Source organism: Gallus gallus, chromosome 7 (genome assembly GCF_016699485.2).
Source record: "Gallus gallus isolate bGalGal1 chromosome 7, bGalGal1.mat.broiler.GRCg7b, whole genome shotgun sequence".
Taxonomy (NCBI): Eukaryota; Metazoa; Chordata; class Aves; order Galliformes; family Phasianidae; genus Gallus; species Gallus gallus.
The window spans coordinates 11,075,573-11,098,451 of NC_052538.1; the positions used below are offsets into that span (position 1 = coordinate 11,075,573).

The 22,879-nt window shown below is 37.1% G+C and overlaps 1 protein-coding gene across 17 annotated transcripts in view; it reads right to left on the reverse strand.

The window, feature by feature from the left end:
- Window positions 1–1,599: 1,599 nt before the first annotated feature.
- The window catches only part of TRAK2 (trafficking kinesin protein 2), a 43,565-nt gene continuing 22,285 nt past the window's right edge, over window positions 1,600–22,879 (reverse strand). For 5 of the 17 annotated variants that reach the window (XM_040703898.2, XM_046943919.1, XM_025152665.3 and 2 more), the window contains 16 exons: window positions 22,549–22,869; window positions 21,513–21,707; window positions 16,479–16,532; window positions 15,883–15,953; window positions 15,276–15,392; window positions 13,804–14,013; window positions 13,212–13,290; window positions 11,658–11,788; window positions 11,388–11,462; window positions 10,110–10,247; window positions 9,158–9,237; window positions 8,341–8,538; window positions 7,908–8,206; window positions 7,295–7,573; window positions 6,038–6,137; window positions 1,600–5,508 (listed from right to left, as the gene is read on the reverse strand). In XM_040703898.2, coding sequence (XP_040559832.1) covers window positions 4,830–5,508; window positions 6,038–6,137; window positions 7,295–7,573; window positions 7,908–8,206; window positions 8,341–8,538; window positions 9,158–9,237; window positions 10,110–10,247; window positions 11,388–11,462; window positions 11,658–11,788; window positions 13,212–13,290; window positions 13,804–14,013; window positions 15,276–15,392; window positions 15,883–15,953; window positions 16,479–16,532; window positions 21,513–21,707; window positions 22,549–22,585 — 2,742 coding nt within the window. In that variant the 5' untranslated portion in view covers window positions 22,586–22,869 and the 3' untranslated portion in view covers window positions 1,600–4,829. Of the gene's footprint in view, window positions 5,509–6,037; window positions 6,138–7,294; window positions 7,574–7,907; window positions 8,207–8,340; window positions 8,539–9,157; window positions 9,238–10,109; window positions 10,248–11,387; window positions 11,463–11,657; window positions 11,789–13,211; window positions 13,291–13,803; window positions 14,014–15,275; window positions 15,393–15,882; window positions 15,954–16,478; window positions 16,533–18,593; window positions 18,818–21,512; window positions 21,708–22,548; window positions 22,870–22,879 lie in introns of those variants that run through there. The other 12 variants (XM_046943921.1, XM_025152670.3, XM_046943922.1 and 9 more) reach the window with 9 other exon arrangements.

Consider the following 22,879-nt stretch of genomic DNA (forward strand, 5'->3'; position numbering starts at 1 on the left):
TTGTTTTGTTTTTTTAATTGTAAAGGAGGAGATTGTTAGAACCATCACCCAGGATTAGTTTGAAATAGCCTAAATTTCACAGAGAGTTAGGACATTCTTTTATCCTCATGTGTATTCGCAGGTTATACTCTAGTAGTGCAGCTCTACGTAGATCATAATTTCTTACACAGACGAACAGCTTTCTAGCTGCATAAACATGGTGAATATTAGGCAATAATGTAAGTTGCGTACATGCTGGTGAAGCAAACTTGGATAACTTCTTTTGCAATGCAGATGCTGTCATTCTATCTTGTGGCTTGACCCTGCCTAACCACCTGGTGGTACGACAGTTGCAGAGACTTGTAGAAGAATCTCTCTGCAGGATGTCCAATTCAATCTTCGGCATATGAAATGCTGAGCTGAAAAGTCAGCTTCAGTCAGACGAGGGTCTCAGTCCTTCACCACCCTCTCATGTCAGAAAAGAAAGCAAGCTAAATAAATACAAGATACTTACCAGATGATAATGGTGGTTCCTAATTCCTTGAGATGTTCTGCACAGATTGCTAGAGGAACCACTACCAGTTATTAAATTAGACAAACTGAAGTAAAATCCTGTTAATTGCAATGAATGCTGTTCCCATTCAGTACCATGGAATTAATTGAGCATTTTCAGGAAAACAATCTGAGTCTTTCTGCCACAAAAGCAGCTGAAAGGACATGTGTCGGAGGTATGCATAGCTGCAGGCAAAAATTGGGCACCTCTGTACGTATGGAATTTCAGTGAGACCTGCACAAAGGGAGTACTTTTCAAGGATAAGCTTGGTTTCCGTCTCTGCTCCCGCTTTATCACAAACACAGAGGAAGGCTAATAGAACTACAGTTACTGAGACAGGAAAAAAAAAGTGTAAATCAGACACTTTCCCATAAAAAGCTCAAAACAATCTTCCCTTGAAGATCTGAAGAAAAAACAAGGGAAGAATATATACTTCCACATAGGAGACCATAAAATAAATACAAACAAAGCCACTGACCTAGATGGATACTTAATTGTACAGAGTAGTCCAATCTCTTTTCTGTTCTTACTACTTGTCACAACGTTGCTAAAAGAATGCAGCCTTAGCTGCTGTAGTACCAGAAAGCATAAGCATATTGATTTCAATTGAGGCTCACATTCAAATATTCTGCTTAGGAGTTGATGAGCTCTTTGTGATTCTATGTGAAGTTTTATCACTCATAAGTAAAATGTTTTTCAAAAGGCAGCAGAGCATACTAAGTGTTGTTTTCTAGATTTAACCAACACATCTATACTGCTGTCAAAGTCTGATCACAACTTGTATTGCACATCTCTATTTCCTTTAATTGCTTAAGTATGAACACAACTGCAAATAGACTAGCACAGCCTGATCAAGTTTTTGAATCAATTTCTAAGACAGCTTTTATGTGCAATACTTATGCAGATACCAGTTCACTAAGTCTGTACACCACTCCCTACATTCTAGCCAACTGTCAAAAAGCTCTAATTTTACTAAATAGCCCTAGTTACTAAAAGCTCTAGTTTTACTAAATAACATTGCAAAACAGATGACGACATCTGGAAGAAACCACACAAGATGACCAACATACTGAAAAAGGACATGTTAAACATGTTTATTATGAAATTTACATTCCACCATGAAACAACAGTAAGTGCAAAAAGCAGATGGAAAGAAACAAACGTTCCCAGACCGTTCAAACATTGTGTGTAATTCCCTTGTGTAACAGCCAAAGGAGGCTCGAACCTATTATTCTCATCCCTTCTGTAATGCTCTTTGACTGCAGTAGACTTGACTTTATCAGCCCACAGGTATTTTGAGTGTGCAGCTATCTCCAAGTTTATCAAACACAGTGAAACTTGAACTGTATAACTTTCTAGTTGTACTGATAGAAACTTGTACTTGATTTAAGCCAACCCAAATAAATGTAGACACTACAAAAATTTCCTTCCCAGTGTCTTGAACTTTCACAAACATGGCACTTCTTTTCTTTGTAGCATCAATTTTTTGTCTCAAATTTGCAAGGTAGCAGAACGTTTTTCAAGTGCAATTCTCCATCAGTTCACTCAACCAAATCACACCTGTGCAGTACAAAAAGATCTTGAGCAAGATCTCAGTTACTTAAGTCATCCAAGTTCATTTCCTTTCTTGCAGGAGACAATGGAACCCAAATGAGTTTCTAGAATGATGGCAACTTTAGCATGTTATCAGAAATAGATGTGTTTATCTGCTTGATTTTGGCACCAAGAAATAAACTTGGAAGATATAGCAACTTTCCCTGTTGCTACAAGCTAGGCACATGTATACAAAATGTACAACAGAATTTCAAAAGTACTGTACTATGGCATGAAAAATGGGATGAATACAAACACAACAGTATTCAAACTCTTTGATCATCTTCCTGCTTGTGTAAGTATCCGATGATCCTACAGAAAGCAACCAACCAACCCCGCAACATCTGTCATATTGTTTGAACGGAACCAGTTTCTATTGCTAGGCTACAGAAAATTGAATTGTCCTGCAAGGAAACATGCATTTAATTAATGTGCTATTACATAGCTTTTAATGGAAACGTGGTCTGCCAAAAGAATTTGGATTTAATGTATTTTCTTTTTTCTGCTGATAACACACGCAATGATCACAAGGCTGGAGTTATATAATGAAGCTAGTTAGAAACACAGTGAAATACCTTTAAAAATTATCTGTCCCATAGATGCATTCCTATAATAAGCGTACATAAAACAGACAGACTTCTGACACATTGTATACTTCCCTGTTTATACCAAACTATCTAATCTTTTGTCAGCTCATTCCTTAGTTCATTGGAGAGCAAGAATATCTCCCCACAGCTCTTTCATTCTTACCTTATTTAGCTAGGTAAGGCCCAGTGCACAGTTAAGGATGTACAAACATAAATATTTACATGAAGGAATTAAATATTTTTCATTTAAAAAACAAATTAACCCGTATATAGTATTTCAAATAAAATTCACCTTTCATAAGATTCTTAGAGAGCAAAAGGCAACTCCAGGAGTTCCTGAATGTTTCTGTGCGCTGCTGACAGACAAGTTTCTGCTGAGAGTCCCTGTGCAAGTTTGAAGTGGTTAGTCCTTTTCCTTTTACAAAAAAAAGACTGCTATATCAGAGTCATCATGAGATCCATAGGCTGTAAAAGCAGAAAGGCCACATTATAAATCAGTTTAAGAAGCTTTCTTTTCTTGCCCTACTCCACTCAATCCTGCGGCAACAGGGTGTGGATGTGCTATATGCCAAATGCAAATCAGTGTAATTATGCCAGTGCTTCACACCATGCACCCAGAAAGATGCCAGCTATGTCCCACATACACTCTAACAGCCAAGGTCAACACTGGCTGTTCTAACTAACTGTATGGAAACAAACTTTAAAATCATTTAAATATGTTAGGTACACTGAAAAAAAAAAAAAAATCACAAACATTTAAGAACCTGTTTCCATTCTGATCACTGGCACAGATCTATTCCCCCAAGGAATGGGGGACAAATATTTTTTCTCAAGTTATATTTTAAATCTATTGTAGATTATTCAGTTATGACTAGAAGCTTGGTCAGGAAGGAATTCAAAAAGCAGGACAGGCAATAATACTTTGCTCAATGTCACTCTGAAACCAGATTTCTCCAGTGGTGTTTTCTTTTGAGACAAAAAGTCTGCCTCAGTGTTAATTCAGAACCAAGATCAGAGCCACTTTTCATCATTCAAACACGATTTCAACACAGGCCAAATTGATCTGCGTTCATAAAATGCTACAAAGAACACTAGCTTTCATCTTCCATTTTCTGAATACAAAATGATAAATTTTGATCTTAATGAAATCTTTCGAACAAAATCCTGCCTAAAATCAGGAATACCTGAACAAAAGGCATGATGTTGCTGCCGAGCTCTCCAATATACAGAATGTCTAGATTCAGATTACTGATTTTTCAGGTGTTTAGGTAAATGCTCTCTGCTTATGCCAAATGAAAACAAACTCCGAATCAAGCACCTAGTTTTTATTTCCTTTTGCAATACTGAAACATGCCTGAGATTTTTCTTTGTATGTGGAAAAAAAAAAAGATTTCTTAGCTTGAAATTTTCACCCTAATACATACTTTTATGCTTCTTAGTTCTCATTCATTGCACTTTCCACTGTATGCTTCAGAAGCTCTAGAAAGAAATTAACTTCTGTGAGTAACACACTAGCATAATTGCACTCTTTCAAAAACACAAATCCTGATCATTCATTTTTGTGCTCAAATATCAAATTAAAGGTTCTCACCTTTGCTTCTCAAAATGGGGAGTTTCTGAGCTAGAAAATACTAGAATTAAAGTAGTTCCAAGTTTTTGTATTTGCTACAGAGAAAAACTTGGACAAATGATGCTGGTCAGACTGATTATTATCTTAATATCATATTCAATTAAAACAGCCTGACTGCTAACAAATTATAAATACTATAATCATATGGTAGAAAAAATAGAACAGCACCTGCAAGACAGTTCTACAAGTACAGTTTAGAAGGTTAAAATACTGAAAATGTCTACAGTGGGTCTTTTACTTAAGCTAAGACAGATGCTGGAGGGATCTCAAAACTAAGCTTTGGTTTCTTACTTCTTTTCTTATCTTCCTCAAAAGCCTTCTTTCCCAGACTCAAGCAATGTTCTTTTCTCCTTGATCCCATCACTTCTCTCTCCCCCCTCTTTTAACATGCACATGCCTTCTCCAACTCTTCTGTAACACACCTAACCATTTCCATACTGGATGTTTATCCCTCTTGAATTATTTAATACGCCAGTGTCCAGAGCAATCAGTTCTCCTTTAGGATATCCATTTTGGTTGACTGTGTGCAGACTGGGGCCCCTAATGCTCCAATCATGGCTGGAAGACTCTGGTTTCTTCTCAGTCCTGCCATTAAGTTGCTACCTGCGTTTAAAAACACAGCCGAGTCTGGCCTCTGCAAGCTAACCTCTGCCCCCTGATTCTTCTTGTGGTCCTGTGTATCAGGGGGCTTGACGACTCTGGCAATACCCAGCCTCTTCAGCCTGTCCACCAGGTTCATCTTCAGCTGGCCTACATCTGGAGCATTACGAGAGGGCTTCAGGCCATACATTTCCTGCAAGAATGTTTCTGCTGGTCTTGAAGCCAGGAAATTTTCTGAGTGATGCACTCGAGACTCAAATGGTGGAGGAGAAGGACAAGGTGAATGTGAAGGAGAATTCGGCGGAGTAGAAGGAATGGGGACTGTACGAGGGGGCTGTATCAGTGGCAGTTTATCTAATAGGGGGCTAGCATAAACCTTGGCAGAGATGCCTCGCTCTTGCAAGAGTTGAGCCAGACTGCTGGTACTGCTGAGGGTAGTAGTTGAATCTCCTCTGTTGGTGAGAAATTCTCCAATACTAAGCCTGTAAGACATGGCTGGAGTGCTCACTACATGGTTTCCCATGCTGTTGCCACTATTTCCAAGTGAAAATGGGGCAGACGTAGAGCTGAAACAAAAGTGAAACAGAGAAGATACATGGATATATGCATTAGATATCTTTGTAGTTGCTTGGCTTTATATTTGCTTTTTAGTATATGAAAGGTTCAAGAAAAATTAAACTTGCTATTTTTGACAGTTTCAGCTTTAGTGGATTCAATACTAGTGTTCTGAAAAATATCTAGAAGGTATTGGTTGACAAAGAGGTTTTGATGTAAGTACCAAAGCATTTATCTTTTATATACAATTTTTAATGTCTGAACATGGAGAAAGGAAACAAAAATAAACTGTTACAACACTAAGCAATAGCTTAGTTTTTTAAAAAAGGACCAAAAAACAAAAAAACAAAAAAAAACCCCTCCTGTTTTATTCTGGAGAATTTCAGGTTTCCCCTTTGTTATTGCAACCCCTGTAATGAATAACATTTTATGTGTTGCCAAACTTTTTTTTTTTTTTTTTAATTTGTCTATATATCAAAAGCCAGAATGCAACCATCTAATTCTATGCAGCAATTCTTAGGATGTCAGCAGTCACCATACCTGGGAGTAACTTGGGTGACATCAGATGGGTGAAGGATTCTACAGGTAGTAAAAGTAAATGTGGAATTTGTTGAAGACAGACACTTGCCAGGATTCGAGGCTGCAATGTGGAGAATTTACATCCCATAAGGTTAAAAATAGAGACTGATCATGATTAATGAAAACAATGTTTAAGATGATGTTATCACTGCTCATTTTTAGCTTTTTTAAAAGACAAAGACAGTGTTGTCTCAAAGTCAGCTATTTCAGTTGAGAAAAAGATACTACCATTAGCTTATTTTAAAATCCATTTACTTTCTTGCTTTATGTTTTTTCCCATTTAAGATCAGCTGAAATTATGCTTTTCAAATGTTAGTAACATCAATAACCACAGAAGCTAACTAGCAGTACAAGAAATATGGACACCCAACTTGAATCAAAAAACAAGGCACAAGCTTCTATCTAGCCTTTATAAAATGCTCTGAAGATGAAGAGAACCGGAACAAACTTGTACCATGTGTATTAAGTTGTGTCTGAACTAGCACTTAGAAATACTGTAGTACAGAATTCTGCAGAAAACTAAGTTATTGGAGATATATTCCTAAAGAAAAATAAAACCTAACAAAAAGTAGAGTCCTGATAAGAAATTTCAGTCTGAAATCCCACACTGCAATCAGAGAGCTCAGCACATGAACAGCGATGAAGCCCACGCACAAAGAGAAAGCAGGGATGTTTCTCCCATTCTTTGACATCAGCCTTCCTTAGCGATTTGTATTTTGACAAAAATAAGATCAGTGTTTGCAATACATAATTTTTCCATGAGGGGTTTGATACAAATTTAATGTTAGGATATCCATCCTCACCTTTGTAAGCCACTGTTTTCCACAGAATCTAAGCTTTATTCCTTTTACTAACAAAAGTAGCACACTTTTGATAATTTAATGGAAGATACTGATCATTTTCAATTGTTTTATAAGGTAATTGCTTAGCATATAGTTATTCAGATTTAGCCTTATCCCAGGTAAGTTTTCCAGAAGTGTTGTACCACCTAATTAAAAAACTGACATGGAAGACAAACACCACCTTCTACAACCCCCAGCACTGTATTTTGTAGCATGTAGATGAAATTGAGAACGTCTCCCTAACAAATTTACTGCAGACTTGAATGCGGAAGGTGGACAGTCTGTAAACAGCTAAAATGATCAAGGCATCAAGTATGGGTTAAAACCTCAGAAATAAGCATACAAAAGGAGGAAAGTCAGTAACTGTGCCTCTTACCAGTGAGTGGTACTGCTACTGAAGTAATAGGTGACAGGAAAATCCCTGACACCGGTTTTGCCACTGCAGACTTCTTTTTCTCTGGGAAGGATTGTTGCACTTGAAATGTTATACCTCCTTCCCCTTCTTCTTCATCATCCTCCTCCAAGTCAGAGATGCGGTGCACAGAATCATCGGTCAGAGGGGTAAAACCTTTTGTAACAACACCCGGTCTTGGGTCAAGTATGGTGCCTAGGTTGGGTCGAGCAAGCTGCTGCCAGTGGAACAGCGTCTGAGATCCTGGTGCAACAGAAGAGAATGGTTTCAGAGAGCCAACGCCTCCTATTACACTGAGTTACAAGAACGCTTGATCACAACAATTTCAGCCAACTGGTGTTGTTGCTGAAGCACAAAGTGCACTTGGATGGCGATGCCAAGAGCCAGAAAAAGCCTAACACTTAGCACCATATAAGAAAGCCAAATACAAGGTGATATTGATGAGCTAGTTGGCACATATCCAACAATACTATTTCTTCCCCTTATTACCATGTCTGCCTATATACACAATGAGTTAGTTGGCAAATTAATATAAAATCTTTTTCTGCTGACAGAAGAAGGAAGATCATCTGCTTACCTTCAATGGGCTTGACAATTTGCAGTTTTTCTGGTAGAAGGACACGGAGGTTACTGGAGCTGGCAGAGAGATCAGTGAATTCTGAGTTTGTACCCAAGGAAAAACAACTTTCTGTTGGTGTACTATAACCACTGGCCCCTTCTTTCTGCTCAGTCAGCAAATGCATTTTTCGCTCCCATTCCTCCTCAAAGAACTGCTTCTCACTCAGATAGTTCTGGTGACGGAGGGAGAGCCTGTGCAGAGCTGTGACTAAGTCATTGTCTCCAGGTGTTCCTGGCTGGCCAGGCTTATGTCTGCCCCTGTGAGAAACAAGAAAAAATAACAGATACAGAGACCACTAAATTAAATATTTTCCTCATATGTAGCAAGGGTTCAGTGTGGATTTAGTTTTAAGTAAATCAGTTTAGAAAGACAATGATAGACTGTTTCCTACTTCAAATTCCTCTCAGAGCTGCTCCTCTGGGTCATCTGTGCATGACTTTCCATCTGTAAGCCAGACTGAAAAGGCTTTGCTGTCATAACAACACTTGACCTATTAGATCCAGGGATTGGTAATGGAGCAGGAAAAGAAGAGCGGCCACGAGTAACATTAGCAACCCTGACAGTGTCAAATACTCGTTTCTGTTGACTCCTGCAGGAAAAAAAACAAGGAAACAAACGTGGGTTTCAGAAGCATTTCTAAAAGGATGATAAAGCTTTGCGCAACAAATTTGCCAAAGACTACAGAGATCTGACTAAAAAGATTTAAGCCCAGAAGAACAGAATTACCTAAGACACTCCTACTTTAATATCAGAATTACCGCTTACTTTGACCTGGAAGAACAAAACAGTCTACTGATAACTATCTGAGAAATTTTAGGAGCTTATATCTAACTCTTGCTCAGGAGTGTGGTCCTCAGGAATAAATCTTCAGAGCTTTAGAAATTGTTATTAGTATTTAAACTATAATAGAAAAACTATTTGGCAAATGATATAAGTAGTCAAAGTGATAAAACTAGTGCTGCTTGCCAGAGAATCTGCATCAAAGATCTCAGAAATCGAAGAATGAGATAACATTCTTCTAGCAAATTTCCAGTTTCCTCACGGAACCAATTAAGAATAACACGTTTCAAAGTTGAAAAGTCCACCAGCTAATTTTTTTTTTAAGCCATATAGAAAACATTGTTTCACACACATTCAGTCAGTTCATCTTACCTAATACAAGCATATGGAAAAGTACTGAAATGTCACAAATATATCTAAAAACATACTTTTGCTTGGATAGGAGAGATTCATCAACCTGACTCAATTCCTTCCGCATTGTCCCTTCAATTTCTGCTGCAAGGGAATCCTAGAGGAAAGAAAGAGAACCAGAAGAGTCGACAAATTAAATACAATTATTTTAGCAGAAAACATCTCTCAAAATACTTAAACATTTTCAATTTTTTTACTCATCAATACGTTTCACACAGAGTATAACGCATACACCTCCCAGTCTCTGAATAATAACACCTACATAAAACTGTTCAGCTTTCATTAGCAAAATCTACTTTCTTGGTACTCTTGGTTTCTTTAAATTAAGCTACGCTTGGTAAGAGCACTTCTTACAAGGTCAAAACATACACAAGGGTTTCTGAATAAGCAGAACGACCAATCAAAACCTGACAAATTCCCAGCATGGGCCAGAAATTTGTGATACACAGATCAAAATATTCCTGATACTAAAAAGAAGAAAAAAAATGCTTCTTAACATTTTCCATTGGTTTAGTTATCTTCAGCAATTAGTCTAACACATTTCTGATTATGCTTAAAGTTGAAATTTCACAAAGGAGATAAGGACATAAAAGTACATCATAAGATACTTAGAGGAAAAAAATGCTATTTGAACTCTCAAAAAAAAAAACGGTTTGTTTCTTAAATATTGTCAAGTTATAAAATCTAACAATATATTAGCACAACTGAACTCAAACAACTGAACATATTAATTCCTGTATTTAAAATAAAAGTCACATAAAAAGGAAAAGCCATCCTAATATCATAAAATAGCAAGTGAATGATTAATTTACTAAATATGAAATTCTCAGAAATGTACACCTCAAAAAACTGAAAAACCTCAGCTCCTTTGCCTTTAACAAAATGGTTCCCACTGCAGCACCTGTAACACCTATTTACTCCCGGCTATTTGTGCCAGTAGGTATACACCATAGCAGTAGTATTTGTTACCACAGGAAATGCTCCACATGCCTGAGGGTGGCAGAGACAAGCAACGGAGCTGGCTCTGCTGCGCAGCATCTTCACTTCTTCTTGAGATTCATGCAACATCCCCAGACACTCTGCGTTCCGATCTTGCAACTCATGTAACTGAAAGAGAAAAGATGACATGATACCATTAAACTTCAACAGAAGCAAAAAAAGACACAGTGAAACTGAGTAACTTGTACAGATGGGATGGATTCAGTACCATATTTCTACCATTAAACAGCACATGCTAACATCTAAAATTGAAAGCAATAATAGACACAAGAAAGACATGGAGCTCTAGGAGCGGGTCCAGACAAGGGCCATGAAGATGACGAGAGGGCTGAAGCACCTCCTCTATGGGGGCAGGTTGAGAGATTTGGGGATCTTCAGCCTGGAGAAGAGAAGGGTTCAGGGGAACCTTATAGAGACCTTCCAGTACCTGGAAGGGGCCTACAGCAAAGCTTGGGAGAGACTTCTTATAAGGGCAGATAGTGTTAGGATGAGGGGAAATGGCTTTAAACTGGAAGAGGGTAGATTTAGATGACAAATTAGGAAGAAGCTCTTCACTGTGAGACTGGTGAGTTGCTGGAACAGGTTGTCCAGTGAGGTTGTGGTGGCACTCTCCCTGGAAGCACCCAAGGCCAGGCTAGATGGGGGGCTGTGAGCAATCTGGTCTAGTGGAGGCATCCTTACCTATAGCAGGGGGGTTGGAACCAGATGATCTTAAAGGTCCCTTCCAACCCAAACCATTCAGTGATTCTATGACTATGATCAGCATAACACTCACACTAATTTCAGTGGTGAGGGACAAAGTCCAAATTAAGACTCAAAGGAGTACAGAATTAAAACCAAAGTAAATTTAAAAAAAAAAAAAAAAACCCTACAAATACTGTAAATACAAAAGGAAGAGAATTTCCTTAAGCTACAGTGAGCTACAGCACTGTTGATGTAATCAGTAATATTTGTATTAAAGCACTCTTTTTCGTAAAAGCTAAGAAAAGTAAGTAAAATCTATCTACTTGGAACATCCTCTCTGCCTTTCAGACTCCTATGAACCATGAAAGTATTTGTGCAGACTGAACTAAAAGCAGTTATTCTTTTCCTCCGATCATTTGGCTTCTACCATAATGAAAAATGAATAAATAAATGATTTTAAAATAAATAAATAATAATTAAAAAGCAGAAAGTTCTTGTTGTCATTTAATTTTATTTCTCTCGTATTCTGTTACACACACAAACGTACACATGCACCTTAAGTACCTCTGCTGTCAGTTGTCTCTGAGCATCTTTGGAAGCTTGTAAGTGAAGTTTCAGCTCTTCCTTCTCAATCACATGCTGAAAGCACAAAAAGGTGTCTATTATTTTCTTAGCTGATTTCCTTGAGAGAGTAGATCCTCTGCCATACTTTCCTGAAACAGTCACAGTGATGTAATCCCCACCTTGCAAGTCTATTTTCACCCACTGCAAGCACACGCATCTGCTTGTGTGCGCATGCATACATGCATGCATACTTCATCAGCACTTCCTTACTTCTTTGAGTTTATGCTGAAGATCAACAATCTGAGACAAAAGGGATGAAATCTCTTCCTGGTAGCGAACCAACTCCTCACTCTTCTCTGACAACTCCTCTGTTATTCTGGAAATTTGTGCATTTGTTTGCCCTACAAAATATGAAAGCAACTCAATCAAGGTCTTAAAGGAATAAAAAGGAAGAGAAAAAGTTAACTTCAAATGTAGGTGTAACGTGAGGAAAATTGAGTATGCAGAAATTCATATGCATAGCAAAGATAGGATTAATGACCATAACATGACCAAGAGAAGCTGCTAGAAATTATTTCAAATGACACAGGGACCCGTAATCAAGACCAGATTTATTGGAATATGCTGTGAAGAAAGCAGGCTCTGAGTTGATCTTGTTATTAACCACCATTTTCTGTAAGCAAAGATTTTTTCACATTTTCTCAACACAGCATACACCTCTTAATCTACCTTTTGATTCTAATCACTATCTGTTCCCCAAAGACCTACTGCACACAATTTCCAGTGGTTATTTTCACTTTCTTTGAACATTTCCTTATACAGATAGCTTCTTGCTATGTTTTCAGGGCAAGTGTACAAAGTCATAATAAAGTATGATCTATCTTGCATAAAAGGTCAGACTACAGATTTAGAAGCATAACCTTGGTTAGAAAAACAATTCTCTAGAATCTTTTAAAGCGATATAAACTATATTTAATTGATAGTGATTATTGGATCTCACAGGTTTGCTACAGGATAAATCCTGTCCAAGGTCCTGTAGGCATATGATCTCATACTTAGAATCACTTTCCTGAAGACACAAATTTTAAAGCTGCAGAGCAGGCATTCTGTAGAAGAAGATTCTGTGAGCCCAGAATGGCTAGTAAGCCTGTATATGCTATGAAGTTAGACAAAACAGAACTCATGGAAATTCTCACTGAAGGAAAATAGGAGTTTTTAAGAAATTAACATTTACTTGCAAAGGATATAATTTTCTGCAGACAAAATAGTAAATTAACAACTAGCTAGGTATCAATTCATATTGTTTTATGGTTATCTTAATAGAAAAGAAACAGGCAGCCAGTCTTCCTTACGGTGGTTGCATACAAAAATAAAACAGCAAACTTAAAATATGGGCTTATTATGCACAAAAGAATCAGACTATATAAAATGACTACCAATAAAAAAAAATATACAGCCATAAAAAAAAAAAAAAATAGCAGAATAGCTGCCATCCTCTGCAAGTAAGTACTCCTTGAAGCAAATCTAGACAACTGTTCCAGACACATCAAAACACTTGCCAATTTAAATTCATCTATTTTCCAGAGTCTGTAGTCTTCAGTTTAGGTTTCTAAACAGAAGGTTTTCTGCTGAAGTTGAATACCACAATGAAGCTTCATGGAATACAGAACAAAAGACATGTGCACTTGGTAAAAGAGTAAAACTCAAATAACTGGCAGAAATTACTGAAGCTCATTTTTTAGTCCAGGGATGAATAAGAGAAAGTTTAGGCAGCAGGTGTTCAAGTACTGTTTTGATATTGCAAGATACAACTTAAATACTCACGGAGCTCTCTGACACAGTCATTGACTAACTGCTGTTCCTTCTCTTCATATGTAATGGTTTCTGTCTTCAGATGGCAGGCCTTAAAAAAAATATATTAGTTTTCCCATTTCAGTTTATGTATACATATGTTAATGCTACAAATTTTATTTTGGACTTTGCTGCAAGTGAAGAATCTGTTCCCACTCTGTCTTCATAAAGATTTATTTACTTATTTAATCCTTAATATCGAACTAAGATGTAACCTCAACACAAAGGAATTTCCAAAATACTGCTACTAATTGCAGTCAGATTTACACCAGAACCTGGTCACAAACACTCAAGGGTCTGATACATCCAACATTCTTCAGCTGGGTGCTCATATAGATTCACATATAACATAAAGGCATGTGAAAGGAGTAGAGGTCTTTGAACATAACAGTAGTGAAGAAAACAGGAGGATGTGGAGAGTGGAAGAAATATGGTTGGATATTACGTGCATACAGTGAAACAAAACACCTATATGTTTAAAGAGAAGCCCAGATACTAGATTTTTAAACAGTTCTGATTTATCTCATATCCAGCATACATAGTACATACTATAACTCAGCTATACCTTTGATCGGAGAGCAAGGTTCTCTTCCTCCAACTCCCTGAGTTTATCTTGCAAGGTATCCAGCTGCAAGAGACCTTGTGATACACTGAAAGACTCATTGAAACGAAGTGGTGTGGAACAGCTAGAATCTGTTTCGCTTTCCTCAGAAGCAATTGAAACAATACGAAGCAGGTCGTCCTTCTTTGACAGTTCATGCTGGAGCTGGTTAACCTAGCACAAAATAAGATTACCAGCTTGTGAACTACTGTTTAGCTAAACACTATTATAGTGTGTTATTTACGCAGCCTCTAAATTCTTGGGATATCGCTGCTCTACTCTAAAATGAGATTAAAACTGCTCACTGGTCACCATCAATTTATTTATATTTGCACAGAAGATCCAGGCCCTGTTTATCCTACAGGCAGTTCACAAAATCATAGTTTTAGCACTGTAAAGGAGACTGAAAATTTAAGGTAATACAAGAATGGACAACACAGCTTACTATTTTGTTTGTTTGTTCTTTAGGACAATTTACTTTAAAATAGTTTTCCAGCTGCCTTGTTACATCTAACATTTTAACAAGGTAGTATACTTTTGTTTATGACCAATTTTCTGCACTGCAACTGGAGAAAAGAACCAGTAGATATCTATGTATGCACACAGAATGGTCCCCTCCAGTCTATATAGTAAATGAACCATAGGACAAAGACAAATCAAGACAAATTCCTTTTGCATATTGATACTTTTATGTGAATAAATAAGCCTATGCTGGCCTACAGCTGATTGTATGTACTTATTACCAGCATACTGTTTAATACAAGCAGCTGAAACTATTTCACTATCACTCAGCCTACATGTATTGTCCCCAAAGATAAAAAATGCAAAACAAAACTTGGGATACTTTCTAGGTTGACAACTATTTAATTTTTTTTTTTTTTTTTTTTTTTTTTTTAAAGCAAGAATAATCAAGAAAAGATTAAATAAAGAATAAGTGCTTAACGGAAAAAATGGAATGAAGATAGGGAACAGAACTCTCTTTTCATGTTTTTTTTAATTTCCTATTTAAGTGGAAGCACTCCATTAAGTCAACTCCTTTTCTGACTGCTTCTTCTCTTCGGAAGTTGCTATGTAGAAGGTCACAACACATGTCAACTACATAGTTTATTTTTACTTATATTATTATATTCTTAGTTTAAAACAAAAATATCAGACTGATGGTCAAAACAAACACTTTAAAAGTGCAATTTTGCTCTAAGTATATCATAAATAGCACCTAACATTCTCACAATTTCTCAGTAACTACCATGTGCAGACCTCAATCCTTAGCTCAAGAAAGGTGAGTGAACTATGCCAATGAGGAGAATGATTTCTAAGTACACCACATAGTTTGAAAGCAGCAATTGTGTGTTCACAGTGGAATAATATATTTCTACTAAGCCTACTTGTATCATCATAAAAAGAAGAAAAAAAGAAGAAAAAAAAAAATCACTCACTTGATCTAGAGTTTGTCCTAACTGTTCTTCTAGTGCTTCATTCTGCTCTGTCAACAGATGGTTTCGCTTAAGCAGGGCTTGTCCAATTCGTGCTGCCAGTTCCAGGTCCCGATCTTTCTGCACATAAAAAGACAGAACACATCCCTAACTGCGTTTCTCTTGCATAGTCATTTTCAGTAACAGGGGACAGCACCTAGCCTAGGTATAGTTTTGATGACGTTGTGGGCTCTGTTGTATCATTCTAAGAATTCACATATGCCTAGTTCTGTTGTCTTTCAAGTAACAACTTCTCCAGAACAGATTGCTTAAGTGGAATAAAAAAAAATAATAGAATAAATGGAATAATATAATAAATAATAGAATAAATGGAATAAAAGCCAAGAAGAAAGCTGTTTCTTCCTTGTTACTTGCCAGCTCCTCTAAGGCATCCATAGTTTAGCTAAATTCTGTTTCTGAGACGATGCAACTGACTAGGCAGCTTCTCATGGCCCATATGTTTGATAAGCAGCTCATGAAGACAACTGAATCAGGATTCCCAATAGCTGAATAATCTCTTGAAATACATGTCCTCAAATATATTAACATAGCATTACAGAGATGAACGTACCTCAGCTAGCAGATGTTTGACCATATCAGCATCACTGTAGGTTTTCTGCTCCACATTATCTGTACCTAGAACTGACAAGACAAAAAACCACGCTTACTGAAGTACCTTAATTTAAAAGAGGACTGCTGGGAAGGCAGAGAACTAAAACACAGCAGAAATGCAGCAATCAGTTGAGGAAACTAGCAGAGACTTAAGAAAATGCATTTTAACTTCAGAAATACGAAAGAACAATTTGAGAGACTGATCTAATGAGTTACTGACTATTTGCAGCTCTCAGCAATATTAGCTAGAACCTGAGGTGCTTGCATATCCTGTAAAATTAGAAAATGGTGAAGAATCTTTAGATTAACTTTTTCAATGTAGCTAAGCTATTAAATCATTCACCAAGCTGGGGAGAAAGGGAGAGTAATGCATATCCAAATATAGCTGAAAACACTTGAAGACCTCATTCAGAACAAGCAGGACTTGTAAAATAGGACTTAAGGGCATGAAGAACATGAGACAATTGTGAACAAAACTCAGTGCTAAAACGTAAATCGCTATCCTAGTTCTTGTCCTGAGAAACAAAAGACACTAGTAAGAAAACTCTTAGTTACCTTGTGAAAATTTGCAAGATCCAGACAAGGAGGAGGGAGGAAGTTCAATAAGAGCTATAGTAACAGAAAATGAAAGAGAGAAGAAAGAAAAAGAAGAGGAAAAAGAATTAAAATTTAAGGTAATAGTCTACTGGGTCTGGCTGGGATGGAGTTGATTTTCCCCACAGCAGACCACACACTGCTGGGCTTTGCACTCATAGCTAGAACAGCACTGATAACACACCAATATTTTGTCTACTGCTATGTGGTGCTGGCACAGCATCAAGACTTTCTCCCCCTGCTGAAAAAAAAAAATAACAGTAGGCAGGGGGTGGAAAAGAGGTGGGGAGGGGACACCATCAGGGCAGCTGTCCTGAACTATCCAATGGGATATTCTGTACTGTATGATGCCACGCTCAGAAAAAAAAAAAAAAAAAAAAAAAAAAAAAAAAAAAAAAAAAAAAAAAAAAACCCTGAGGAAATGGAAGGAGAAGGGGGACTTTTGTTATGAGAGTATTTTCCTGAGCAAACACTACACGTACTGAAACCCTGCTTCCCAAGACATGGCTGAACAGTTTGCTGATGGAAAGCAGATAACAATTATTTTTTCCCTGTGTTTCTTTTGCTTGTTGGGTTTGGGTTTGGTTTTTTTTCCCCTTTAATTACACTGCCCTTATGTCAACCCAAGTCTCTTTTCTTCCATCATTTTTCCCCCATTCTTTTGACAAGGGGGAGTGAGAGAGTGGTATGGTGGGGTTTAGCAAGCAACCACTGCAAATTGAATAGTTATTTGCATATATCCTCCACCATAAAAAAAGTAAAGAGATATGTAAAGTGTACCTTTTTTCATTCCTAAAACTTTTGTGGAAGTTTTAAGGAGCCTTAAGGAGCCTCTTTTTAAGGAGCCACTTAAATATGATTCTCTTCAAAATTAGAATTAGGTATCTTACTTACAGGTGAAGGATGTTTATGCCTGTTAAAGTTCAACAGAAATTTGCTATTTTCACTTTATGGAATCATGATCAAGAGAGCAAAAAAATGCAGCAATATGAAATGAATAAATACGGAAGTATCTGCTTCAGCTGAAGGTGTAAATTAACCTGTTTTGAAACTAATTCCATCACCACTGCATCGTGACATTAGATTATTACGGGATTTGGTCTAAATCTACTTCTGACAATTTTATGCCTTGTTTAAATCTGATTCATACTCCAAGTACATCATGGTAATGGTTCTGAGTGTTTTTGTCTTAGTTCTCATTGAGGGCTGCTGATGTAGTTGTGAGACGATGGAGCTACACTGAAGTGCACAGTGATCTTATTAATGTATGTTATGTACACTATGTATATCCTTTACAAGGGTAATGCCCATAATTAACCGCACATAACATAACACTAAGTCTGTGCTTCAGAAAAAAATAAGTTGCATTTTAGTGTATGAAGAAACTTTAAAGAGGAGAACAGAAAGAGCAGTATAGAAGAATAAGATTTACTGAACTGTTTCTGTAATAGTTTAACAGGGAAGAAAATGAAACTAACAAGTTAAATACTTTTTACCAAGTAGATTAGTAAGCATAAAAAACCAATGCATGCTATCCAAATATTAACAAGCTTTGAACTTCAAGCAGTGATATTTACTAATTCTATTTTAAGGTGGGGTGAAAATAGAAAACCAACTCCTCAAAATGTAAAGTACTTACCTGTGGCAAGACATGCATTCTGGAGGACAGTTTTACTGTGTCACTTCCACACTGTTTACCAAGAAGGCACTTACCTTGCTTATTAATATTTTGAAAATTCAACTGCACACAAAAATAACTATCAGCCCTCATAGGCAGAATATTACAGCCAGCTCTCCTGTGGTTAAGTGCTCCCACCAGATGACTTCAAGTGGAAGTTTCTACCCACTGCTAAATCAACTTAATAAAGATCTATGCTAAGTACACACAAGGTTACTCAGATACATAGGTTCCTAAAAACAAAGGTATCTATCTCCTCTGGTAAATGAAATCTCAGAACTAACAGCTTTGAAACTCAGCTGCATACAACCTTTGTTAATTTCCTTCAGTACAGAATCAAAATTACACACAAGTTTGTTATTCCACTCTCTTATGAGTATACATATCTGTTCACTCACCTTGCCATGTGAAGGCTGCAAACAACTCTTCATTTTGGTTAATATTCTTGTTATGTAGTGCCATGTCCCTTTATTCACATATTCAAAGTACTTCTAAGGACAGACATTTTCTAATTCTAGGTTTCTTAGGCTACCACAGTTGAAGCAGAAAATACCCATCTGTCTGAAAGAAAGCCCTCTTCCACTTCACTGGAAACAAGGTGAGTGTCAGTAGGAACTCACCCAGTCACTGGATCAACCTTCTAATAGGCAGCAGCAGCCATAAAAAGAGGAGGAGTTCAAGTGAACTACGTAGTGTGTTGCTATTTTTTTTGCTTAGATATTGACTACAAATTGAATCGCATCATAACTTCACCATTCTTTTTAGGAAAAAGTTGCCAGAATGTTTCCATACATGTATAGAGAGAGGGAGAGAGATACCCATAAAAATCCCTTGTTATGTTTCGAGGCTATGATCGTCACACTCCCAGTGTCAGTCAATTGTAAGAAAGATGCAAACTTCATTCAGATGTGATTCAGATGTGATTGTAACTAGATCCTGATTTGTGTTTCTGTCTGTCTGGGACCATGCCAGTATCTTCTTGTAAGCTCAAAAAGTCTCATATGATGACTGCTCTTAGGACAGGTTCCCAGAGAAACATAAGCTGTTTTTATCTTGAATTTATATGGCTTGGCAGTTACAGCAGTGTACTTAAATCATCATGATAGAATGGCTTGGGTCCAGTTCCAATACCCTGCCATGGGCAGGGCTACCACCAGTTAGAACAGGCTGTCCAGAGCTCAATCTGGCCTTGAAGACCACGAGGGATGGAGCATCCACAGATTCTCTTCGCAGCCTGCTCCAGCACTTCACCAGTCTCTAAGTAAAGAATTTCCTCCTAAAATCTAACCTAAATCTGCTCGCTTTTAGTTTAAAACCATTCTCCCTTATCACTACCTGCCCAAATAAATGATAGAGTTAATTCTGTATGTTAAATCAAACTACAATGTTTTAAATTAATGTGATGCATTTCACATCCAGACTGGGTAACCACACTTTAATCTTGCATACAGAAGTGTCTACATAATCCTAAAATGCAAAACTATAGGATAGACTCATTCAAAAGATTCAGTTGTAGACAGAAATTTACAGTCATAGTTACTGAACACCTTTGAGAATGCCAGGAAAACTATGGCAGCTTTGCCAAAGAATTCTCACAAGCAGCTCACTATTTTCACAGAACACATTTCTATAGCTAAAAAAAACTTTTTGCTGGGTGAAGGAGGAAGATGCCAGTTTCTGTAATATCTTGATAGCCACATAATACATGACTTAAAACCCCTGCCTCTCACTGATTGGAAATGCAAGCTCACATTCACTGAAGAACCTTCTCTTGGAGCTCTGTGCTTTATCACACTGGAAATGCATGCATTGACCAGAGACACAACTGATGTCAAGTTGCTACCAGCACTGACAGACTTTGATCCCACCTATTTATAAATATAACTTTGAGGATGGTACACACCCCACTGACTACACACAATCACTTCAAGTGAACTATAAAAGTGTTCATTCAACTCAAAATTCATTTGTGTTTGCAGTACTATTATCAGAAATAGGCTGAGCAATAATCATTATGTAGCTTTCAATATACCTTCCACACTTAGAAAAACTCCAAGAACGAAAGTTCAACTGATAACAAGATTGCTTTAAATTATGGAATACTGTATTTGCAAAAGGCAATATGTTACTTATATTTAATCATTTGATATACGCCCTGGGTGGAGGCTGAAAGCACAAACAACAAAAAATCCCTGTTCAGAGGTGGAAAGTATGTAGACGAGGCAATCAATACAGAGAAATAGTAATCCAAATACCAAGTTCATTCACCCCAGGTTATTCCTTCTAACATATGGAAGAAACAGGACTTAGCCATTTGCAGAATCATAGAATCCTTAGAGTTAGAAGGAATCTTTTAAGGCCATCTAGTCCAACTCCCCTGCAGCGAACAGGGACATGCACAGTTAGATCAGGTTACGCAAGGCCTGATCCAGCCTCGCCTTGAAAGTCTCCAGGGATGAGGTATCAACCACACTTCTGGGCAAACTTTTCCAGTGCTTCACCACCCTTACTGTAAAAGATTTTTTCTTTATATTCAACCTAAATTTACCCTCTTTGAGCTTGAAGCCATTTCCCCTTGTACAAAGAGGATAGATTTATCTAAAAGCGCTTACAATGCTTTCTTCTTTTTACATAAAAAACACTTGAAATTCAGACATTTCTGAATTCAGAAAATTTTTTTTTTCCCTGCAACCTTTCTATATCATTTGATTTTTAACATACTAATGGTTTCTCTACATGATCTGATGCTATCCATTTTCTTCTTTATGATCTGCTAGCTTTAAGGACTGCTGTAATCACAACTGACTGGTAGCAAAAAATTAGTTATTATTTTCAGAACTAGAAGGCAGTGATCAACATTGATCTAGTACTCACCTACCTGGCTCTCACACAATTTATATCCCCAGAAGAAACAACTAACAGCATCTTAAAAGCAACACTGACAAAATATATCAGGGCAAACATCATTAAAAAAAACCCAAAAACACAGCATCATTAATGTTCCTGAAAACAGGATATGTCGTACCTCTTTCATTTCATATAATCTAGCACAATTTTAGGTTCCCCCCTCTTCATGTTTCTGACCTTGTTTCTAAATGAAACCTAATGATCAGGCAGCCATGTGACATGCTAGCTCAGCTCTAAGAATGGCAGAGTCATACTAAAAGCACCTCCTCTGAAATCAGCTTTTTGTTCCACTTGTGCTAAAATGCTCAAATTTGAACATTACATTAATCAGTTTACAATTACATTTTTCTCTTAAATAAATATAAAAAATAAAAATAAAAAAAGAAATCCTTAGGCGCAGATATACTCACTCACGTAACGGAAGGTCTCCTCATCATGAACTGGAGAAGAGATTTCAGGAAGATGCCCACGGCGGGTAGGAGACTGAATCCAGTCTTGATTTTCATAAAGATACAGAGAGTCCACTCGTAATTTGTAATCTGGCAACTGTTCTTCTAGCATGCTCACCAACTCTACCTCAGGAAGGTCCTCAGTGGAGCAGACATCTAGAAATGATTAAATGCCAGTAAGAGAACATGACTATAAAATATGCCACGTATTTAATATATGCTATAGTAGTACTGATTCTACTTACTATACTTTTATAAATCTTCAGTAGAATTGAAAAGAATTATTCTGCACTGAACAAATGACCAGAATACTCATTGATTTAATACTTAACTGATATTACAGTATTTGCAAGCTCCTCATTCCCAAGTTACTGCAAAACTTCCTGCAAAGCTGTTTTATCCACGGCTCCCTCTGATTTCTTCAATACAATATGTGTAATGAGTTTCAGTTTCTATCTTTTCCTGCTTATTGAACTAAAACAGACACCTACATTCTACCAATTAATTTTGTAAGGTTTCATTGGCTCTAGCATGGTTACAGTTCCCTTTCCTGAAGGAAATTCACATTTTTCTGTTTCTTCCATTTATGCTTTTGTTTGCCAATTAATATAAGTTTTAATAAAGTGACTTTTAGCAACTGAATACTGTCTTGAAATTGGGCAACTTGAGTATACAATTCTGTTGTGTAAACACAGTACCTAAAAATTCTGAACAGGAAATTTAACTCTTCCTGCTTTTCCTCCTCTTCAATATTATTGCAAACAAACAAACAAAAACAAACAAAAAACCATTAAGTTGCTAAAATATTGCATATCAAAGGTATATAATTATTATCTTTTGAACATGCCCACTGAAGATGAAGGCCATCTTCAATAACTTTCAATAGAAGAAACACCAGTAAATGATCAATGTGAAACGCAAGGCTGTTTTCAGGTTGGCAATCTATAAAACATTAGATACATTTAAGATTTGTACCAGAATTATTTCCCCAACTCACCAGAGATGCTCTCCAAGATCCTGCGATCAACATTCATGAGTGCCTCTTTACAGTTCACTTCTTTGGAAATTGCATTCTGTAGTCAGATTGTGCACTGTCCCTTTATTGCTTTGGTAGAAAGATGGCTTTGGTTTAGAGACAGAGTAACTGACAGCCATCAAGCTACTCAGACACTAACAAATCTGGCATCAGTTCCCTTCTGTAGACTGGTTCTTATTCCAAATCTCTTAGAACATGCTCATCATGAGGTACTACTCATCAGCAGGGATATGTATAGGTTATTTCATAAAAGCTGCATAAGATCCTCAGCTCAGCCATAACCTAGAAATAA